The sequence below is a fragment of the Coffea eugenioides genome, chromosome 2 (assembly GCF_003713205.1).
Source record: "Coffea eugenioides isolate CCC68of chromosome 2, Ceug_1.0, whole genome shotgun sequence".
NCBI classification, from domain to species: Eukaryota; Viridiplantae; Streptophyta; class Magnoliopsida; order Gentianales; family Rubiaceae; genus Coffea; species Coffea eugenioides.
In genome coordinates this window covers 38,900,592-38,920,719 of record NC_040036.1, presented here as the reverse complement: position 1 = coordinate 38,920,719, position 20,128 = coordinate 38,900,592, and the positions used below count along the sequence as shown (strand labels likewise).

Here is a 20,128-nt window from a genome sequence, read left to right as displayed (position 1 = left end):
CTTATTTTTTGGAACAAGTTTTGTCTAAAAATTTTAGGGCCACTTAATTAATTCACATGTTCTAATTTTCATTCTCAAATACATTTGAACATGTTTAGATTTAAATTAATTAAGTTTAAATGTTGAATTGAATTATCAAATACAACTTAAGTTGGTCATTTTTAAAGGCCCACATGCCCTACACGTAACCAATTCCATAAGAATTTTTTAAATTTTCTGTTTTGAGTTCTAGATTGGCAAGAATGAGGGATTAAATTGGTAAAATTTATTGATAACAGACCACATTTGCCAAAACCCTAAAAATACGCACCAAGATGGTCGTTTTCCCAATTTCCTTTCTCTGCGACTTGTTTGCTGGTACATGATTGCATTCACAATAGTACCACCAACACTATTCCTTGGCAACGTAAATACGTAATTGAATTTCGAATGCTCGAGATAGAGAAGCTGCTTGTATCGATGGTTTTATTGCAAGCCATATGTCTTACCAGATTACCATAATCAGGCTAATGAAGATTTTTATGATATTTGGGAGATGTTTCAAGCTGGGGCCAAAACTTTGGCAGGGCAAACATTGTAAACAATAATTGACTTGAGGTAAGCTTTATGTGTATCAGTATAGTGGAAATACAAATCAAAGTTCAATGAAGTTATCTTCTTTTCGGGTGCGTGAGTTGCTCTATTCTTAAATGTAAACATGTAGTTGAGGATCTTGAATTTGAATTCCTGATCAGTAAAATTAGTGTTCTTGATCAGTTAAGCTGCCTAAAACGAAAGGCGATCTGTTCCAGCAAAAGAGAAATCCAAGACAATCCAGGGAAATTGTGTATTTCCAATACCAATTAATACCAATCACTTAGTAGGCCTCTGTCGAATGAGAAGGGTTTCCAGTTAGTTGACAGTACTGTATGCTGGGTAGGACAATTGACCCATATACCATAGCCTTTCAGGCTCTCAGTTTGAGTTGTACAAATTTGCATGTTCCTGTCGGACAGTGCTACAGTGCCTATAGTTATGGTAACGATATTAGGGAAACCTGCTATTATAGGTTTCTATTACCTTTAGTGACAGATCAAATCTTTTAGTGACTTTTTAAATATTATATTAAAATAATTAATATTAACTTTAGTAAGTTTTTAATTAAAACTAGTAAGTATATGCCTGAAAGATAAGATTTAGTCAGAAATAGAAATTTACACTTTGAGTAATTTAATTTACTTATTATTTGACAAAATTTACTTATGTTTAAATTAAACTTACCAATACTGAAAGTAAAAAATGTACATATTTAAGTAAAAAAACGGTTTTGGGTTCCTGAAAACGGTTTTGGGTATCACCTTTCTCTTTAAAGTTATCTACCTTCTTCTTATTCAGTTCCCAGTTCCAATGATACGATTGAATTCCCAAGCAAAGGTTTCCACTTTGATCCACACTTTCTCTTTGTTACAATTGAATAAATCTTCTCACTTCAAAATTTTCATCTTTAGTTCACACTTTGCTTCTATCCTTTCTCATCGTTCGGTTGGGTTTGAGTGCTGCCATATGCAAACACAACAAAAGGGTTAGCGACGGTGGTAGCCAGCCAAAGAGCATATGAAAAATAGCAGTGACGAGGTTAGATCATCATGTTCTCTTGAAATCGTTTGATTATATTGCTGTAATTTATTTATATTTCATTTGTTTTGTTTGTCAAGATTTTCTTGGGAAATCAAGGCTGAGAATTTGAAGATTTTATTGCAATTTTGGGGCCGAAAATGTCCGTTGAAACATCTAGGAAATGGTTGTAGTTTTGATTGTCTACGGGTAAAATATGTTTAATAGCCATGTGAAACATCTAGGAAAGGACTTGAGACCAGGCGTTTAAGTTAAATGTGATTAATTTGTGAATGCATATAAGATGTTTGGTGAAATGTCAAAGAGAAATTTGTATGTTGTGATTGCTACTCTGTGCGGGTGAGAATTACTAATATATTAGTAACTCAACATGAGCTTTATAACTTGAATTCTTCAGGCAAGAGAGGTTTCTCCCGTTTTGGAATTCTAAGTTGATACGCTTGATGGAGCATATGTTATTGAACTGAACTGATCTAGAATCATTGTTGCGAATCTGTTGTTTCTATGGAAATTTATTATCAGCCTCTTGAATTTTTTACTCCATTGTAACGTCTGCAATGCCACGGAAATTTGGCCATTATTACTCTTGTAAATCTGTGTTGCAGAAGCAATTCTTATTACCATCCTATGATACATGTAGATTTTGTAGAATCACATCTTCCCTCTTCTTCAGTCAGGAAAGGAGAGAAAATTCATAGAACAGTTTCCGACCATCAATCAATTATGGTGTTATACATACTTCATATTTTTGCATTTTTTTGTTTATTTTTCTTTTGAATGGTGTTGCATGGGGCAAACCTGCGGAATCCAGTGGTCTTTGAGCAAAGGATTGTCAAATGCTGGTTGTTGATACATATAGACACAATCAATTATATCACCGTCTTTGCTCTGTCATGAGAAAAAATTTTGAATTTCATTGTAAAGAGCCAAAGGCATTCAACATAATCTAATCTACCTACCCGCAAATTTGTGACTTTCATTGAACTAAGGATTAGATTATGCTGGTTGTTTCGATATTTTGGACATGTGAATAACTCATCTTCCTCCTAAAAAATTACTAATACGTAAACCCTTACCGGGAGAGTCAAAATAGCTTGTTAATGCCATTGCTATATCATAACGATTAGACTGGAACATAAATCTGTTGAATGGGTTGATTGGAACAAAATTCAGATGAATGGTTTATATGAGAATTGAGGTTTTCAATTAGTTTGATGATGGTTTGTAATATAGAGAGAATGGAGTTCTAATCATAAAATACCTAGAAAAGAAACGGGTTGCCAAGTCGAGAAGATAAGTAAGTTTTTAATTCAAACTAGTAAGTATATGCCTGAAAGATAAGTTTTAGTCAGAAATAGAAATTTACACTTTGAGTAATTTAATTTACTTATTATTTGACAAAATTTACTTATGTTTAAACTAAACTTACTAATACTAAAAGTAAAAAATTTACATATTTAAGTGAAAAAATCACCGGGTTTCTAAAAATGATTTTGGGTTGCTGAAAACGGTTTTGGGTTCCTGAAACACTTTCGGGTATCACCTATCTCTTTAAAGTCATCTGTCTTCTTCTTATTTAGTTCTCAATTCCAACGATACGATTGAATTCCCAGGCAAAGGTTTCCACTTTGGTCCATACTTTCTCTTGGTCCAATTGTTGTTGCTACAAAGGGACAAAAGGCAAAACAGTCCACTCACAAGCGAAAGCGAAGACGATGCAAAAATTGCAAGTAATCACCTACTCTTAAAATTGACTTATTCTACGGTTAGAATAGCTTTGCAAAACCAGATATGAATGAGCAATGCTAAATTTCATCCACTCATTGGCTTTATGTTAGAAGGCCAAAAATGTTAGTTATATATGTACACTTCATATACGCCTTTATAAATTCAATCTTATTGTTTATGGATTGTGCTTGGCAATTTTTTTCCCGCAGGTCATTTGGACATGATAGACGAAAATGTACTAAAGTGTGCACAGATGCATATGAAACTCACAATTATGATCATGTTGGGGCACCCAATAATGTTGAGAATGTAAATTTGAATCTGATAGGATCATCCGATGGCCTATTGCAATCAGATTCACAGCATGGATGCAATAAGGAATTAATGGATAGTAATTGGTTTCAGATCATTCCTCCTGGTCAGGTAATGTATAGCTTGCTTTTATTTATTTTTGTGTGAAGGCATGAAATATAATGGTGCTCTATTTGCATTTGTATAGGCATTAATGTGGGCATGCAATCCTTCATTAATCCAAAGTCATGTACAAAACACTAGCTTGTTAGGAGATGAAAAGTATTCAGGTACATTTTTCCTTCTTCACGCCTAAGTTTTATGTTATTTATTTGCTATGATTATGTGTTGTTGTGGCCTTTTTTTAATACAAATCTTGTGATGGTTTTGTAGTGAATGAACCAGATTTCAGCCAAGACCATTAAGGAATTTTATTCTTGAGAGAGTACAAATGTTTTTGCACGTCTTTGCTCAAAGCTTTTAGGATGATTTAAGTTTCTTCGAAGGTAGTTTAATGCGTTTTGATTGTAAATCTGAACATAATCTCCTTAGTTTGCAATTTCTGGTGTTTACTTGTTTTAATGTGAATAATTTCAGCTTGCTTGGAAAAAAGTTTGGTGATCAAATTTCAGATATTGTTAGCATCCAAGTGCTCTTGGGTTTGTAAACCAGAAATGTCAATCCAAACTGAAGCTTTTGATAGTGATATCAGAGCCCTTGATGCTGGTGATCAAATTCTCAAATCAAGTTACTAGCCTTTTGATTGCTTCAGATTTCTGAAGCCAAAGTCTTTGTGCTCTAAATTCAGTTCTTGGCCATGTAATCTTGTCATGTTTAGATAGCTATATCTAGTGTCCTGCCAGCTTAATTTTGATGCGTAAGTATCAATTATTAAAAGTTAGATTCATTCTGATGCTCAAAATGAGCCGTTTTCTCCTATTTTGAAATACCAATTTCATATCAAATGTCTTGTGCATGTAGATTTTGCTGTTTACTTCAAATTGGACTGGCTTACTTGATGAGCAGAACTCGAAAAGCAACTCAAATACTCATGTTATACAATACTCAGCACACGGTTTTTTAGGCTTTAAAACGTCATTAATGAAAGTTACCCATTCGGTTGTTTAGGAATGTTAGGAGATTCGTCAAATTCAAATGACGATGCCTGAAACTTGTACTTATCCCCAAATTTGTGTTGTAGTACAGTATCAAGATCTTGCACCTATTCCATTCACCTATAAAAATTATGATTATCATAAAATGACATTTTATAATAATTTACATACTATTTGCCAATTAAAAGCAAGTTTCATAAAAAATGTGCATGTAAATCCATATTGTGAATGATACGAAATATATTTGAAACTCACGAAACTTAATATATGGGTAAATTTACTATAATTTTAAAAGATTACGCTACATTAGATACGATCACTTTACCTTTTATACTTGTGACCTAGAAAATAAATTTATTAAAACACATAACATTTATAAATGATGCATACATTTATTAAAATGCTTAAAACGCAAAACATTTATGAATGAAACATACAATCATTATTATACATTTATGTTACCAACAACTACTAACTATAATATTAAGTTTCAACCATTAATAAAAAAATCTTAGCACTAGTTTAAATAAACTTCTTAATACTTGTTTCATATAAGTTTCTTTAAGTAATATAGTAAATTTATGCCACAAACTAGTAAGTTTTGATGATTAACCAAATTATTATTCTTTCAACAAGATTTACTATTAATCTATAAAAACTTACTATTACTTGAACTAAACTTACTCCCCACAAAACTAAGTTTCGAATGTAGAGTAGTAATTTAATTTTTAAAAAAAGTAACTTTCATTTTTATTTCGATTTACTTTTTGAAACATAAATAGGATAACACTTATATGACCATTTTCGATTTATTTTTTATTTACTTTTAGCGGCCATTTGATTATTTGATAGGCCTATCCACCTAAATAGGATAACACTTAAAAATAAGAAAGTAAGTTTTCCATCTAAAATAGCAAGTTAACAGTAATAAATTAGTAACTTTTATACTTCAAAATGTAAATTGGAATAAATATTAAACTTACTTTTTAAATAAATAAATTACTACTTTATATCCCAAACTTACTTTTTATAGTGTAAGTTTAATTCATGTAATAGTAAGTTTTAATACATAAATAGTAATTCTTACTGATAACATGGTAAAATTGATTAATAATCAAAATTTACTGATTTATGAGACACATGTACTATTTTACTTTAAAACATATTTCAAACTAGTGTTAGGGAATTTATTTGAAATAACGATAAGATGTTTTATTAATGATTAATTTTTAGTACCTTAGTTAGTAAGTACTCATAATATACCTGTATAATACAAGATTATAGTTAACATTTAAAAAAATTTATTTACATATTTTAAAATACTATGGAAAAAAGTTTGACTTTTCACATAATCTCGTAAAATATGTAATAAAATTTTGTCGTATTATAAGTTTTAAATTATTTTCAATTTTTGAAAAGTTTGAAAGTTTGGATAATAATAACAACAAATCTTCCTAGTTATATATAGAATATTACTTGTTTATATATCAAAATTTTTATAAATTAACACCTATGAATATAATAAGATGATAAAGTTTTAATAAATTTATATCTGAGACACAAGAAATAATAAGAGTAAAAGCCTAAACAAAATGAGAAATAATATAATAACAAAAATTATAAATTTAGTATAACAATTAATATAAGAAAATTAAATTAAATTTAGAAGGTAAATTAAATAACAATGTCAAGGTTAGAGGTCATGGTAAATGTTACAAATTTTAGGAGAAATTATGTACTGTAAAAATGGTTTAATAATTTTCTATTAAGCATAACTATTGCATACAAAAGGAAAAGATATTTGATTTTATTTTTCTTTGATTAGAAGAACTTGTACTAGTAATAAAAGAAATTTCAATTCAACAATCAACGTGTACATGATTACAGTAATTTTTTAGTCATTTAGACTAATATGTGTCATAAAGTAGTCAGATTTAGTCGTTTGTGAATTCATAATTTTAACAGTTTACATAAAATTCATCTATTAAAAATTATGATTATTATAAAATGCCCTTTTATAATAATTTACTTACCATTTGCCAATAAAAAAAGAGTTTGATAGAAAACATATGGATACAAATCCATAATGTAAATGATACAAAGTATGTTTGAAAGTCACAAAACTTAACATATGGGTAATTTTACTATAATTTTCAAAGATTATTCTATGTTAATACAACTTTAATTTTTATACTTGTGACCCAGAAAATAAATTTATTAAGATTTTACCATTTTATTAAATTCATAGGCATTAATATATGAAAATTGCGTACCATTTTATTATATTCATCGGTGTCCATATATGGAAATTGTGATGTATAGATAAGTGCAATTCTATATATAACTCAAAAGATTTTTTTTTACTGTCATCCAAACTTTTTAACCTTTTACAAATTCAAAAATAATTCAAAATTTATAATATGACAAATTATTCTTACATATTTTATAAGGTCATATGCAAAAAAAAAGTTTTCATAGTTTATTTAAAATGCTTAAAACATATAACATTTATAAATGATACGTACAATTGTGTATCATACATTTACATTACGAGTAATTACTAACTATAATACTAAGTTTCAATTATTAATAAAAAATCTTAGCATTATTTCAAATAAACTTCCTAATACTTGTTCCGTATAAGTTTCTTTAAGTAAAATAGTAAATTTATGCCATAAACTAGTAAGTTTTGATGATTAACCCAAATTTACTATTCTATCAACAATATTTACTATTAGTCTATAAAAACTTACTATTATTTGAACTAAACTTACTCTCCAAAAAGTAAGTTTTAGATATAGAGTAGTTATCTACTTCAAAAAAAAAGCAAGTTCCATATTTCTTCAAATTTACTTTTTGAGACATAAAAGTTACTAATTTCTTGAGTTAACTTACTATTTTTAATGTAAAACTTACTAACCATATTTTTAGGTACTATTTTATTTAGATGACCAGTATAACAGGTAATCAAATGGTCGCTAAAAGTGTTTTTACCTGTTATATCAGGTAAAAACAGTTTCGTTATCATAACGCTCGTTACTTCAGACTTTTCCTGTTCCTGTCATGTTTTAGTGCAACTGAAACCCTTGTCATATAAAGCTGCTTCAAAATAAATGATCCAATCCATATAGAATTTACTGGCATACTTAAAACAGATCCTAGCACTACCCTTTGGTGCAGTTCGTGCACAGTTACTAAATACATTGTGCATAACTTGAACAGAGAACCCCATAAGCGCAAAATGATCAAAGACAATGAGGCGTGGGAAGACGGAGGCGTGGGAAGACGAAGTCGTGCAAGTAAGAATCAGAAAAAGAAGAAATGATGCAAGGATTTTACTAGTCATCACTGATCAGAGGCTTTCGATGTCGAAGAGACAAAGATTTCATTTACAACTTCATTTATCTCATCAGGCTTGATGGTTCTTCCCTTGAGGAAATTGGAGTACCAGTGTGCTGAGAGCTTTGGGTATCTTTTCAATTGCTTGTCGTCCAAATCAACGTAGTACAGGCCGAAGCTGGTTGTATAGCCGCCTATTGGCTCGAAACCATCTAGCAAAGACCAGAGGAAGTACCCTTTTGTATTTGATCCATTTCTTCCCAACATTTCAAGATTCAAAAAAAAAAAGAGGAGGTCAGAAAAGTCGACATTTAAAATGGTGAGAAAAGTCATTTCAGAAATAATTTCAGTGATACAGTAACCTTATGCATTTAGTCTAAAAAGTTGAGCAGAACATTCCTTGCTGCATGGCTTCGATGACCAATTTTTGGCAGAATAATTTGTGAAATAGTTAATGAAGAAATTGAAATCTCAAAACATGGGGAATATGTAAAATTTAGCTCATACAAATAGCAGTCAACACACAGTTGAAGTGACCCTAATTCAATGTTGCACAGGCTTACTTTATAGCATCAAGCAAGGTCCTGATATATGAATACATATATTTCACCCTTGATGTGTCGTTTAGTGTTCCATTGCGCTCAGTTCCTTTACCTGTCAAAAACAGTCAAGCCACGAGAATCTGAAACTATTTGCAATCATATTGAACAAGAAAAGAGCAAGAGAAATAAGCTAGATAGTTGCAAACATCTGCTGATTATAAATTCATCAGATGAGAATGCATTTGTGGCAGAGCTCAGCCGGCCAAAAAAGTTGCACAAAGTACAAGAGCACCCTAAACTTAATGCTAGAAACTTAGAGAGCTAAAACCATGCATATATATCCACGAAGAGGAACAAATCCAAAAGGAAATGATAATTCTCAAGTAATATATTTTTAGTGGTGGTATAATTAGGTTCGCAGGTTAAGTGATCACTTCATTTCTCTTTTTTGGTGAAAAAACAGATGTAGTACCAATCATGTCTAGCGGAGGTACGCATTTGTCAGAATCAGGTCACTAGTACAGAAACATTTGGAAAATGACTAGAGAAGATGCAGGTTAATGCATCCAAGCAAAGGCAGATATGCGTGAGAGAGAGAGAGAGAGAGAGAGAGAGATAGAAAGAACCATTTTCATGGATATAAGTAGGCAAATTGGCATATACATTCCTGAGATACTCCAGAATTCCGGATAGACTGGATGATGTATCATCATTCTGTGCCAAACCGGATGGTAATTAACACAGGACCGAAATGAAGAGCAGGATATCTTGAAGTAAAACTGTTAATCCCAACCTGATTATCTGGTGCATCTTCTGGCTCAACTGAAGAAAAACAAAAAGACACAGTAATAAGTAAATTTAATCACAATATCTATAGGGAAACAAAAGTCAACATAGAGATATAGATTTTTGAAAGAAGGAGAAGCACTAAGAATTCTCAGATGAATCCAAGGTTGTAAACTAGTTCTCATAGAACTAATAAACAAGGCTTTGCAAAAGGATTTGATCAGTTGATTCACTCAGCAAAATCAAATCCAGCAAGGAATAAGTACAATGCAAGCTCACAGCACATGTGCGACACATACCCAGAGTGCTTAATCCCATATCAGCAACTATGTCCCTGATATTCACATTAAGGCTGCTAGGACTGTCCTTGACGTAGAGTGTTAAATAATGGTTCAGCCCTATAAAGTCGAATGAGCCCTTAAGTAGCCTAGATTCACGTGGAGTTAGCGCTGGAATCTTTGTGCCAGCATTCTTCTTTATGATGTCAGGATAGTCTCCAAACACCATTGGATGGAGAAACCTGCAGTCAAATTGTGGGTATACGATAAAGCAAGCTCATATTTTACTTAAAGCAGAAAAATGCAGAAAGCATCTTGCTGCTAACAAGAAATGATGAAATGCATAATTAAAGCACTTATCTACCAAAGATTGTCTACTCACCAACCAATGTAAAAATCAATGGCTCTTTGAGTTGCAATTATATCTTCTGTAGCATTAGAATATGGAGAAAACCAAGGAGCATAGATGTTTAGTCCCACAAAACCATGTTGAGTCGCCTGATATAGAGGTTCAACATCTGTTAATTGACTTACTTCACCTGATATGTTCCCAAATATGAAGATAAAAAAAAAACCACTTAAAAGAATTCTAAACAAAAGCATCAATGTCCTATTGTCTTATTCTTCCTTGGCAGATGCAAGGTGGGAACTCAATGATCAAACTGCATGATACTACACACATTAGTGGGAGTGGCAGAAGGTGCTTTATTACTGAATTGCCTTTCCATTTTCAGACCTATTAAGCTGCCCATTTTCCAATCCCGACAGGTGATCTGAAGCGTATTTGGTCTCTATTCCAAGCTATTTTTCTATTCTTCCAGCTAAACCAAGTCCCAGGAGCACTTGCAACCAATCGTTTTTTTTTTCCCTATGAGACAAATGTAAACTGACAGAATGTTGATAATTTACCTCAGAGTAAATTGTGATTTCCTTGATTAAAATCGAAGAGGTGACAGATGAGTTTAAGGACAGAATTCTTTCAATGTAAATGACTACACCAGAGCCAGCACATAGCTGAATGACTCCAATTAGCAAGTAGACAAGCATCTAAATATCTGCTTGGACACTTAAAGCCACAAGTATATACAATAAGTGGCAAAAATACGCTTACGTAAAAGATGCTTGTCTAAGTGATAATGAAACTGTGACACTTAAAGTACAAGAGCGCATTCCAGGTGCATCACTGGTTAGCATTAATTTAAATTCACAATGCTACAGAGTATCAATAATGTAGTAGCTTAACAAGGTTGGGATAACACAGTGTTCTGGACAAGATCCACCACATTTCCATCCCTATCTCTATAAAAGTGAATCGGAAGATTAACCTACTCTGTAAATTCATCTCTAGTATTTTCCAGTTAACACCACTAACTAATAATAGTTTCCATCTATGATTACTTATTAATCACAGTGCCACCTCTGTACATGCAGAGATGTATATGGTTGGACATGGACTATGAGTTTATCGAAAACGATAGTCCATTAGGATCAATGTGACAAAAATCATATTTCAATCGCAGTTGTAGAGCTTTCAAGATACTGATTGCTGTTTATGTGAAAAAAATTATGAAATAGGATATTATAGTAATACCTTATGCTTTTTGTAGTATAGCTTCACAGCAGATGAATGTGCCAGCAACATGTTGTGACCAGCAATATATGGCTCAGTTATGGAATTACCCTTGGAGCAGTTCAGTCCAAATGGAAAAGAGCAGCGCCCTGGGGGTGAGATTCCATTATCATAACCACCCATGGCAAATACATTACCCTCATTTATGGTAGTCCAATACAGAACCCTGTCTCCAAATTCCTTGAAGCACACATCAGCATAGGCGGTAAAGTCGTTCCTGAAATAATAAACAAATAAGTGTTTAGATCTGATACCATAAATAAGCATCTATGCTTTACAATATAAATCATATATAAAACAAGCTTAAATGTGAATGGATCAAAGTACAAATATTAAATACTTACACTATCTTCCGACTGAGCCATCCCCCATATTCATCTTCAAGAACTTGAGGGGTATCAAAGTGAAAAAGCGTGACATGTGGCTGAATTCCTATGCGTTGGTCCAACAGTAAAGTCGCATTAAGATGGAAAGAAATTTGAATAGATTGTACAGCATTTTGGAAGTTTATCTCCATGTTCTTGGGAAGATAAAGATTTGTCAATATGATGTCATTATCCATGAGCGGATTCCCTAGAAGTGCTTAATCATTGTACAGGATAAGCTTACCATGCATTAGGAGTTCATTAATAAGATTGTTATAATATTCTAAACCTTTGGGGTTGACACGGCCTCTTCCATCTGAAAAGAGAAATTATAAAACAAGGTATCAGAAGAAAGAAATAAAGTGTGCAGTGGTCTTGTATAGGTAGTACAGTAGAACTCAACATACCAGGAATAAGTCTTGACCAGGAAATAGAGAATCTGTAAGCCTCCAGACCTGTGTCTACCATGTGTTGAACATCTTCCTGAAACAGATATATTCCTAAAGTGAACTGCATCCTTATGTTAACAAGATAATGAATGATTTTATCACTTAATATCCACAAAAATTTTTATACCATTAAGAAGATTCAAGTAGCAGGCTACTGAGATCCACGTAACTAACAATGTAACACCTTTCAACCAGCAAATACATTTAAGTACCAGTCTAACGGGGCAGAATTCGGTAATACTGCAGGATGTTCGATATACATATGGATGGAATCAGGAATAGCCGAGGGTGAATTCTTAGTTTGCGAGCTCACTGAGAGCCAAGACAAGGAGGAAATCATGCAAATATTGAAAATACTTCATGCAAGATGGTTCGGCAGCAGGCTCGCGGCACAGCCTTTATGGTGTCTGATGTAGTTTCCTTTCATCCGACTGCAACTAATGACTTGAACAGTCAACACTTAGACTATAGTAATAAAAATTCTAAACATTTTCCATCTTTTAGCCGCAAAAATCCTTATGTTTAAGCACAAAACAAATTAGATGAAAGGATCATGCGAGCATCAAAGAACAGTTTTTTCTTCAACAACAATGCTTCTGCAAATTTCGATGCAGAAAAATCATGCAAAGCTTCAAACAAAACTAGTGAACCTATCACCCCAAATACCCCTTAACACTGAACACTTCAAATGAAACCAGGGTTATTGATTATAAACACAAATCTCAGCAGATCAGAACTTGCGGCCAAACAAAGACAACCAAACAGCAACTGAAGTAGATAAAGTTTCAAAGCCGCAAGTCTGAACCAGCAAACTAGGAGTTCATGCAAAGAAACATTAAATTAGAGCTCGCATTTGCGGAATGCGAGCTCAATAAGTAGAGCTCGCATTTCGCGAATGTGAGCTCTATTCTAACCTCGCATCCCTGAAATGCGAGCTCTACTGAGCTCGCATTTCACGAATGCGAAGATCCCCCAAACGGAATCCATTACCAAAATCACCCCTTTTGTAGAATTTTTTTAAAATTCATCACAAAATTAGAAATTTCTCGAATAGCCGAGGCATGAACATTTAGTGTGATAATAATGATGATAATGGTAGCAGGTTGTTTTGTTTTGCTTAACGAGTTTGTCTTTGGTTGAATAGAGCAACGTCCAGCTATGCTGCTGCTCACTGTTGCATTGCTTCTTAGTAAAACAACTATATAATGCCCTAAAAGAATTGTTATCAGAAAAGAGAACAGGTTGCATTTGTAATTGTACGTACAAACTACAAAGTTGACATTCAGATGCTTCATCTGCTTGGGATAATAGTGAATATAAAAGGACACTGTTCACCAACCAAGTCACAAAGTTGAGAACTACTTTAGATTCCTTTGTTCAGCTTTGGTAGGAAGAGGTGGAAAGAAGAGAGATAAGAATTTGATTCAATATCTGATATTATCAGCAATTAATTTTGGTGTATATGAAGCATAAAAGTATATCTCATTTTTTCTGGTTTTAAGTGTAACAATCTGCTGCCAATTAAAAAGTTTAAATAGCTTAACTTAAAGCTTCTATGCTCAAATATTAACCATTAGAAAAACGGATTTCATAGAAGACCAATTACTTTCCACTACTATAAAAAATCAAAAGATGGGCAGGCTAACAAACATCTAATCATCAACTAAGTCTCATATTTGGGGGATCAGATGCCACAGCCATTGGTCTTTCCAACTGCTCAGGACAATGTAGAAACTAACACAACAAAGGAAGTCGATACTAAGAAAACAAGTAAAGATACTAACTATAAACATGTACACCTGCACAATTCACCCATGTGTCTCTCAGCAATAGAATATTTTCAATCTCCACCTCACATAATTCATTTTAGGAGATAATTTCCACTAATTGTCAGCAGAGCTATTTAGGAACACCATTAGATGAAGTTAGATTTGCTATTGAAGTTCCAATGCCACCACTAGGCCAGAAAGCCTAAAACATGACTGAAATGTTTACCTTGTATTTGTGATACTGATCACAAGCTATGTCTCCGGAGGCTCCATGAGAAAGCCCTGAACATTTTATTGGTGATTAAAGCCTAAGTTACAAATTAACAAAACAATAAATAAACTTTAAAAAATACAAAATTTGAGTTTTTCTGATTAACTTCTGCCAACTCGTCTCAGTATACCTAATTTTCGTCCAACTCACCATTTGAAGCCCAGTCATTTCTCTTAACACTTAATTTTTTTCTTTTTCAAAAAAGCTAACACCTAAAACCTATGACTATTGGTACCCAATAGTCATACCCAAAAAATTTATTTTTCGACAAACTTACCCTTATTGGCATAAACGAAGGTATCCCAAATGCTAGGCGTCCTTCCATCTTCACGGGCAGCCCCCTCTACCTATACATATGCATATGATTATCATGTTACCGTATTCATGTTATTCATTATACACTATAACTACTAATCCTGTTCCAGAAAAAGAACTAGGTGTGAAGGAATTAAATCAAATGAAACGGAGAAACCACTGACTTGAAATGCTGAACTGCCGGCACCAAAGATAAAGTCAACTGGGAAGTCTGATCTTGTAAAATTCTCCACTCTGGCTATTGCCATTACAGCCAGAAGTTGCAACAGCATTAGCAACATTAGCAGTATAATCAGAGGAGCAGAAGAATCCATAAGACTCCTCTGTTTCTGTTTCCACATGGTGTCTAAGTTTACACTCCACAGAGCTAGTATGGAGGAGTTGTTACCTTGTCAACTCTCTGGTTTCTAAGAACTGAAGGAAAATATTTTAGTTGCACAAGCTCCCGGATCTGCATGGACACCAAGGAAACACGGTTCCTGTGCTCAGCTGCCCACTTAAATAGTTAAATTTTTGGAGATTTAACAAATTGGACGTGCCGCAAATTTTGAAGCTCTTTTTTTTTTTTTTTATGACAACTCAATAGTATGGGTGGGTTTAACTTTAATCACCGTTATGAGTCAAGATATTTGCCTCGAAATTCTATGTCATGTATAGAAATTTACACATGATTTTTTTGTAAGAAATTATTTCATTTTTATCAAGTAAATCAATTTGTGCTAGTTCAAATTTTAAATCTCTAAAACTGACGTAATATATAGTTGTTCTGCGGTGTGCCCCTTACTGCCCTTAGGGTGCATGATGGGGTAGGTAGTGCTTTGCCAACAAAAGTTTAAAATTTCTGACACGTAATTTGTAAGCAAAATACATTATCTCAATGTGGTTTCATCTGCGGTGGAAGCTGAGTCATCTGTCCATGGTGGGAAGAACAAAGGAAATGAGGACAACACATCACTGGAGCTAAACAAAGGGACAACATGAAAAAGAGATACCGGAGACCGGATAGAACAATGTGCCAATAATAATCAAAAAATAAGAGTGCATTTTGCTCGGAAGACAAATTGCAAAATCCACCTGTTGCCTAGCTGATCCCAGTTGTTGTCCGAGTTCAAATGTATGTTCATCTCCACTCCTCACCCGAGCTGCGCTGACCTATTAAAATTTACTTGTCTGAGACCATTTTTTAAATATTGCCTCCATACTCACTCCTGATCACCAATTTGGGAAATTTATTCAATATGCCTTTTGTTTTACACAAAAGAGTATTTAAATTTTTTTATTATTATTTCAAGTTACGGGGTGGTACTTATCCATTATAAATAAATTTTTCAAAATTAACGATTATGTATATCCAATAATGGAGTTCAATTATTTCTCAATCTATGCAATATTCAATAGAAGATTTTGGGGGACTAGTAGTTGCCGCTAGAGCTGTTAATCGAGCCGAGTCGAGCTGAGTATTTGGCTGCCGAGCTCGACTCGAGCTCATTAGGAAAACAAGCTTTAAAATGTGTTCGAACTCGGCTCGTTAAATGTACATGTGGCTCGAGTTTGACTCGTTTATCATAAACGAGTCGAGCTTTACGAGCTTGAGCTCGAGCTCGTGCAAATTAACCATAATAAAAACCTATAATTTTTAATTTTTATAATTTTGATTTCTAAAATGATAAATATGCCCTTCATTAACGAACTCTAACGAGCTATTTAAGTATCAAACGAGCCACTTGAGTATCAAACGAGCCGAGCTTACTCGGCTCGTTAACTAAACGAGCATGTTTCGAGCTCGAGCCTTACCGAGCCGAGCTCTAACGAGCTTTCGAGCTACTCGATTGACTTAACAGCTCTAGTTGCCGCCTTCTCAAATGAAAATTTGGAGTTTGGTAGTTGCGGGTTAGATCGAAATTTTTTTCTTTAAATGTTGACGCCTTTAGATTGAAAATTCGGACTCTAAACTGAAAATTTCGAATTTAAATGATAGCGCCTTTAAATTAAAACTTTGTATTCTAAATTCTAGAGCCTTAGGATTGTTTGACTTATCATCAGCATATGTATATACACACACACACTTGCTTATATATACATGTAAGTTTATCCTACTCTCGCATGACATTTTGTATATAAATCACATAATCTTAGAGAAATGGAAAATGAAATGAGAGAAGTAATTCATGAAGCCAAAAAGTTATTAATTGCATCAGGATTTCCAGATTCCCTCGACTAGGAAGACACGGTATATGAATAACTGACGAAAGCAATAAGTTGTTAGTATTATGAATAAATATTTAATTAGAAATTGGATGAAAATTAGATTTTGCTTATGCATGTAAGAGTTAAGTCCGTACATTTAAAAAAATTTAATAGGAAAGAGGTAGGATTTAAGAAATAGTGGGTGGGCAGAGGAATTTGAATCTAAGATCTGTAATTCTTGGGTCTCAACTTTATGGTCCTTATCTGCCTATTATGCATTTTATGATAAATTATCATACATGAACTACCATCTGATCTAAAAAGGAAAAAAAAAAAAAAAAAAAAGGTTCCCGTATATTGTTTAAACATAAGTAATAATATTTTATTAAAATAAAAAATTAAAGACATATTATTTTAGTAAATAAATTTTTTATCCAAATCAAAAAGAAAAGACCCAATGAAAATTTGTACCATAATATAAATGGTAATTGTGGCGAGTTTCAGTTGATGAAATATTACAAGAGTTAAAATGGATTTGTGTATTAACATGAGAAATCATTTACACAACAATTGAAAAGGTTTCTTATTTTTCAAAATAAGAAGAAAAAAAGAGAAGGGGAAAAGTAAAAGAAAACAAAGTAACAATAAATGTGTCTAACAAATTTTAAAAATACTTAGTGGATTTACTTAACCCCATGAATAGTTGAGTTTTAATATGCATTTAGATTTAAATGAGTCATTCGAATCCACTGACTCAAAACTCACTGAGATTAGAATTCAATTTAAATTTTGAACATGTGATACATGACATGTAATCTAAATTTGAATTTAATTTGAAAATTTGTACATGTGATGCATCCACGCGACTAGTATATCTATTATTAGCAGAGGAAAGATTTGACCATTTCTATACTATCTATATAAATTATAAAGTCAAAGGATGGAAGCATTATCGTGTCGTGTCAACACACATTTAATATTTTCTAAACTTTCATTTATATCCTTAGAGTATTTAATTATTTTCTCTCAAATACTAGGGATGTAATCGAGTCAAGTCAAGGTCGAGTATTGCTATACTCGAGCGCAACTCGACTCATATGTACCTAGGCTCGAGCTTGACCGAGTCCAAATAATCGATACTCGAGACTTGACTCAATGAACTCCCTTTAAACTCGAGACTCGACTCGATAAGGCTCGACTTTTATGCAAGCCTTATCAAGTCGAGTCTAATCAAGCTTTTTGACTTGACTTAAAAAATGTACACTTGTAAATTCAGTATAAATTATACCCATAAAGGTCATTTCATAATTATAATACATATATATTATTTAAATTATATATATTAATTAAATATATCCGGCTCAACTAGCTACTCGTCGAGCCACAAGCTGCAGATTCCTGACTCGAACTCGACTCGAAAGTATATTCGAGTGGCTCGAGACTGTGCTCGAACTCGATTTGACCGAGTTCAAGCCAAGTCGTTGACCGAGTTACTCGCATGGCTCGGCTCGCTTACATCCCTATTCAAGGGTGGCTTTGTTAATTAGTTGGTTACATACCCTTCTATTTTCTATTTTTAAATAAGAACTTAATTTATGTTAGTAATTATCCAATTGAAATCAAGTACCAAATAACAAAACACTATATAAAATTACCATATCATAAATATCCATTACAGAAACTAATTTTTATAAGAGTAAATCTTATATACACTGATCTTTAAAATGACCTTTAAAATTTTCACAAATGACCTTTAAAACCTCTATAAATTAGTACTCGATGAGTTAATAACTTCTATTAAATAATAAGTTTTTGATTTTGACTTGGTTAACGAGTTAAATTAATAATTTTGATAAAATAGTAAAATAATAATTTTTTGAAAATCCTATATAACCGTTTGATTCTATTCATATCATAAATTAATAATGACTCTTACTGTCCTGTTTGGGACATTCTTTATTCATTTGACTACCCAACCCAATTTATACTAGTATTTGCCGTTAGCCCCTTAAGATGAGCAAGCAACGATATCTAGACAAATGTCAATTACAATCTTGTGTTCAAATTAATATACATATCCAAACAAATACACTTGACGATAAAGTAAGAAGGTGAGACCCATTTAAAACACAGCCATTGTTTAGAGTAGTTACAGTAGTTATATTGGCAAAATGTGATTAAGTAGTCAAAGCAAAAATTAGTTTTTCTTTAAGGATAAAATAAAAAATTTTAAAAATGACATAAAAAAATTTACACTAACTGCGATCTCTCTAACTTTATATGTTGAATAGATAGTAACTTTTTAATTAGAATCAAAATTATAGATGATTTATTAGAAACATAATTAACACAGTACTTCAAGAAACTAGAATCATGACATAATTGACCAAGTAGATTTTAATTTAAATTTAGAAATTAGATAAGTAATCTTATATGTAACATGGTGACTTTTAAATTAATATCGAATTTGTAGATGAGTAATCATAAAGTTAATTAACATAGTACTTCAAGAAACTAGAATTGGGATTGTAGATAAAATAATCATAAATTTTAGAAGAAAATACTCTCCTCTTTGAATAATAAAAAATTTAGAGTGGCAAGTATTAATCTCTTTTTCCTTGGTAATTTTATTAATATTGAAAAATATATATAAAGATTAAAAGGGGGGAGAGGGAGTGAGAGAGAGAGAGAGAGAGGTCAATTTTTTTTCAAAAAATAAAAATAAGAAAGAATTAAGTATTTTTATTATTTTAAAATCATTTTATTTTTCTGTTTATCACTCAATTCTAATCCTAATACCGACAACTTTAAAGTAATACGATAATGTTAGAATCTTCTTTATTTTCTTTCTTTGCATATTAGCTCATTTAATCAGACTAAGAAACGACAAAATTGGGAACTGCAAATTGAACCCAAATTCCATCCCAAATCCGTCATTCAAATCTGCGGAGCAGCAACATCCATCAAGAAGAGGTACAAATTGGAGGGCAGGTCTGCAATTTTCTTTCATCCTACGGCCTCGGAAGCTCTTGCCAAAAATTTGAAGCGCCGAAAAGCTGCAAAACGGAGACCATTATGTTGATGGTACATGTATCATTCGGTGAATGAGGTAAGTTTTCTGATGCTTTTGTCCGGAGCTGAAAGAAGATGGCTTGGAGCCCGTAGTTATCTCCAAATGTTATTTTGATTTTTTCTTTTTCTGGTGAAAAAATTACCCATAGCAATGTATTTATAGAGGAATGACAGTGTTTTCCTATGGCTCATAGCAAAAATCCTATGGTTCATATTGAAAAAATCATTTAATACGTCTTTCATATTTTATAAAATAATTTTTTCGTTTCTCATTTTTTAAAATATAATTTTACGTCCCTTACAAATTCACATGATCAAATTTGGTCCCTACCTAGATTTTCGACTAGTTTTTTTTTTTTTATCGAAATCCACTATAT

General features: G+C 32.5%; 2 protein-coding genes across 7 annotated transcripts; one reads left to right on the top strand and one right to left on the bottom strand.

Annotated features, from left to right (window-relative positions):
• Positions 1 to 802: 802 nt before the first annotated feature.
• LOC113762627 (beta-glucosidase 11-like) lies at positions 803 to 14,947 on the bottom strand. 2 transcript variants are annotated; one of them, XM_027306162.1, is made up of 14 exons: positions 14,657 to 14,947; positions 14,455 to 14,524; positions 14,133 to 14,188; positions 12,096 to 12,171; positions 11,933 to 12,004; positions 11,668 to 11,755; positions 11,285 to 11,540; positions 10,076 to 10,191; positions 9,715 to 9,935; positions 9,423 to 9,451; positions 9,256 to 9,343; positions 8,651 to 8,741; positions 8,088 to 8,343; positions 803 to 984 (listed from the first exon to the last, which is right to left on the bottom strand). In XM_027306162.1, the coding sequence occupies exons 1-13, from the start codon at positions 14,831 to 14,833 to the stop codon at positions 8,094 to 8,096; spliced, it is 1,590 nt and encodes a 529-aa protein (XP_027161963.1). In that variant the 5' UTR covers positions 14,834 to 14,947; the 3' UTR covers positions 803 to 984; positions 8,088 to 8,093. The 2 variants fall into 2 exon arrangements, with proteins under 2 accessions (XP_027161963.1, XP_027161961.1); XM_027306160.1 differs by lacking the exon at positions 803 to 984 and having other exon boundaries at positions 7,815 to 8,343.
• LOC113762628 lies at positions 1,443 to 4,458 on the top strand. Of its 5 annotated transcripts, none has more exons than XR_003467224.1 (6): positions 1,443 to 1,614; positions 3,228 to 3,340; positions 3,552 to 3,765; positions 3,842 to 3,923; positions 4,027 to 4,139; positions 4,231 to 4,458. XR_003467224.1 is itself a non-coding variant. In XM_027306163.1 (5 exons), exons 1-5 carry the CDS (start codon positions 1,594 to 1,596, stop codon positions 4,056 to 4,058), a joined length of 462 nt encoding a protein of 153 aa, XP_027161964.1. In that variant the 5' UTR covers positions 1,443 to 1,593; the 3' UTR covers positions 4,059 to 4,458. The 5 variants fall into 5 exon arrangements, 2 of the variants coding, with proteins under 2 accessions (XP_027161964.1, XP_027161965.1); XR_003467225.1 differs by having other exon boundaries at positions 3,228 to 3,344; XR_003467226.1 differs by lacking the exon at positions 3,842 to 3,923 and having other exon boundaries at positions 3,228 to 3,344.
• Positions 14,948 to 20,128: the final 5,181 nt, after the last annotated feature.